The sequence below is a fragment of the Pagrus pagrus genome (genome assembly GCF_965226575.1).
Source record: "Pagrus pagrus genome assembly, contig: HAP1_SCAFFOLD_540, whole genome shotgun sequence".
In the NCBI taxonomy this organism is placed as follows: domain Eukaryota; kingdom Metazoa; phylum Chordata; class Actinopteri; order Spariformes; family Sparidae; genus Pagrus; species Pagrus pagrus.
Window position 1 is genome coordinate 5,001 of NW_028174928.1, and position 3,385 is coordinate 8,385.

At 47.4% G+C, this 3,385-nt stretch overlaps 1 protein-coding gene across 1 annotated transcript in view; it reads left to right on the top strand.

Moving 5' to 3' along the window:
• Window positions 1-3,034, top strand: part of LOC311254182 (plexin A3-like) — a gene marked incomplete at both ends in the record, with an annotated part of 6,151 nt that extends 3,117 nt beyond the window's left edge. The window contains 8 exons of the mRNA XM_084384578.1: window positions 136-232; window positions 820-1,010; window positions 1,177-1,325; window positions 1,418-1,538; window positions 1,922-2,058; window positions 2,169-2,339; window positions 2,458-2,551; window positions 2,915-3,034. Coding sequence (XP_084240704.1) covers window positions 136-232; window positions 820-1,010; window positions 1,177-1,325; window positions 1,418-1,538; window positions 1,922-2,058; window positions 2,169-2,339; window positions 2,458-2,551; window positions 2,915-3,034 — 1,080 coding nt within the window. The remainder of the gene's footprint in view (window positions 1-135; window positions 233-819; window positions 1,011-1,176; window positions 1,326-1,417; window positions 1,539-1,921; window positions 2,059-2,168; window positions 2,340-2,457; window positions 2,552-2,914) is intronic.
• Window positions 3,035-3,385: the final 351 nt, after the last annotated feature.

The following is a 3,385-nucleotide window of genomic DNA, read 5'->3' on the forward strand; positions in this document are numbered from 1 at the left end:
ACTCTGTCTCTGACTCTGTCTCTGTCTCTGACTCTGACTCTGTCTCTGACTCTGACTCTGTCTCTGTCTCTGTCTCTGTCTCTGACTCTGACTCTGTCTCTGACTCTGTCTCTGACTCTGTCTCCGTCTCTGCAGTATTGGTATGAGGGGGACGAGGCCGGTGATCTTCCCGTGGATTTCTCGATCGTCTGGGACGGAGATTTCTTCATCGATAAGCCTGCAGCTATGAAAGGTATCAATACTCATCAAGACTGATCAGTAACATGTTTACTAACATTTGTCTGATCCTGATCACATGTGACTTCTGTCTGGATTTATTGATGATAAAAAATCATTTTAAACGTTTTTAATTTGTTAAAATGTTTAAAATCTTCTCCACATCTGGAGGTTTTTGTGTTTGATAGTCATAATTTTATTGTTATAGCAGACAAATAACTAATAAATTAATCATACTAAATATTGATATAAATAAATATGTATTTATTTAATTTATGCAGCACATTTCCACAGAAAGCCCACACAAACGACCAGCACAGTAACATGTTGTCTCATCAGCTGATGTGTGCACTGTTTTCTTTACAGTAAATACTCATGAGTTTAATAATGTTTAGTTTTTTAAGGCGTATTATCCAACAATAAAAGAGGAACTTTCAATCAATAAGAATAAAGAAGAAGCAAACTGTTTGTTTAAAGTCTGAAACACGTCCAACAGAATTAAAACCTTACACTACATTTTATTTTCAATGTTTTAATCAAGAACAATGAAATAAGTTTGTTCTGGATCCTGTGATGTGACCTGGTTCTGGTTGTGTCCGTCAGCGTTGCTGTATAAGTGCGAGGCTCAGCGCTCCAGCTGTGGTCAGTGTCTCAAAGCTCCCGCGGCCTTTGAATGCGGCTGGTGCGCCGAAACCAGGAAGTGTCTCCTGCGGCAGCACTGTCCTTCACCGGACCAGAACTGGATGCACCACGGCCGACACAACCTGCGCTGCAGCCACCCGCGGATCACCAAGGTAGGGAATCGAACCGGCAACCACACCATCGCTGAGCAAACCAACCTGGAATATTTTCATAATATTTCTAATAGAAGACAAAAGTCCAGCACATGATGGTCAGATTCAGTGTCATCAAACATTAATAAGTGATCAATAATAATAATAATAAGCTCCTCCCCCACAGATCGACCCTCTGACAGGGCCGAGGGAGGGGGGGACACGGGTGACGATTGAGGGGGAGAACCTGGGTCTGCAGGTGAAGGAGATCGCTCACGTTCAGGTGGCTGGAGTCCGCTGTAACCCCGTCCCCTCGCAGTACATCAGCGCCGAGAGGTCAGTCCGTGTTCACATGTTGGTCTGAACATGTGACCCAACATGTCCGAGGCGTGTGCTGACCGTGTGTGTGTGTGTGTGTGTGTGCGCAGGATCGTGTGCGACATGGCCGAGGCTCTCCTCCCTCACTCTCCAGGCGGTCCGGTCGAGCTCTGCATTGGCGTCTGCAGCGCCGAGTATCGGACCCTCTCCACACAGACGTACTCCTTCGTGGTGAGTGTGTGTTCAGGTTACTGCAGCAGGAAGCTGTTGTTGTTTAAAGGTTAATGTTGTAACTTTGTTATCGCCAAGGCAACAAGGACAAAACAATATTTACTGGTCGCCTGTCCTTCCTCCTCTTCCTCCTCCTGTACCTCCTCCTCCTCCTCCTGTACCTCCTCCTCCTCCTCCTGTACCTCCTCTTCCTCCTCCTTCTCATCCTCTTCCTCCTCCTGTACCTCCTCTTCCTCGTCCTCCTCCTCCTCTTCCTCCTCCTGTACCTCCTCGTCCTCGTCCTCCTCCTCCTCCTCGTCCTCCTCCTCCTCCTCCTCCTCTTCCTCCTCCTGTACCTCCTCGTCCTCCTCCTCCTCCTCCTCCTCCTCCTCTTCCTCCTCCAGAGCCCCAGCTTTGCTCGTGTTCGTCCAGAGAAGGGGCCTGTTTCTGGGGGAACCAGACTGACGGTGACGGGTCGACATCTGGACGCCGGCAGCACCGTCACCGTTTACATCGACAAGGAGGAGTGTCTGTTCGTCAAGTCAGTCCCTCGTCAATTCATCAGTTTTGATTATTGTGATAAAATAGATTAACATCTCTGATCAAACGAGCAGCCAATCACTGATCCCCCCCCCCCCCCTTCTCTACCAGACGGACCAATCGTGAAATCATCTGCATAACTCCCGCCTCTCTGACGGGCTCTGGCCCCGCCTCCATCCGCCTGATGATCGACAAGGCCGAGGTGACGAGCTCGGAGACCAAATACGTCTACACCGAGGACCCGACCATAACCAGCATCGAACCCAACTGGACCATCCTCAAGTAAGTCCTCCAGAACCACAGCCTCCTCGGGAGTAATGCAATAATCAATCAGAGTATTGATCTGTAACCTGGACGTGTGTGTGTGTGTGTGTGTGTGTGTGTGTGTGTGTGTGCACAGTGGCAGCACAGTGATAACAGTAACAGGAACCAACCTGTTGACCATCCAGGAGCCCAAAGTCAGAGCCAAGTACGGCGGAGTGGAGACCAACAATGTGAGAACAAACTGAGACTCTTCAGATCAAAGATTTAAATCCAACAGGGATCACTGCCTGCCAGCTCACCAGAACTCACCCAGAACTCACCCAGAACTCACCCAGAACTCACAACTTTTCACTTCATGTCTGGATTTTCTTTCTTCTGTACAAAATATTACAGCCACCTTCAGATAAAAGAAGATTCGAGGAGGTTAAAATGATCCTTTTTGGGAAAATCTCCAGTCACAATATGTTAAAATCAACTTAAAGATGACGCCCAAATTAAAACAAACAGACAAATAAAATACATTTTCATGCTGTTTGGACCTGGTTAGTACAAAGGAGGGAAACATCTGACTGCTCTGTTCCTTCTCTCTGTAGTTCTGCACTGTAGTCAACGACAGCACCATGACATGTTTGGCTCCAGGTTTGGTTTACGGTAAACCAAACCCACCAGAGGGGGCGCTGCGGCCCGACGAGTTCGGCTTCATCTTTGACCAGGTAACACACACACACACACACACACACACACACACACACACACACACACACAGTAGTGTAAATGACATGTTTGGTCTCTGTGAACCTGCAGCTGTTTGAACTGATCCAACCATTGAACCAGTAACACAACATCGCCAGACTCCCTTAACAAATGTGTCAGTTTAGTGAGTTGTTGAGTTGGAGACACTTTATAAACTGTGTGAAACTCTGTCTCTGACTGATTCTGACTGATTTGTTCCTTCTTGTAAATTCAGCAAATGTTCTGCATGAACTTCTTTCTGTCTTTGAGGAGAAACATGGCGTCTGTTTGGACTGAGAGCCGTCTGATGTTGACACCAGGTGTGATGTATT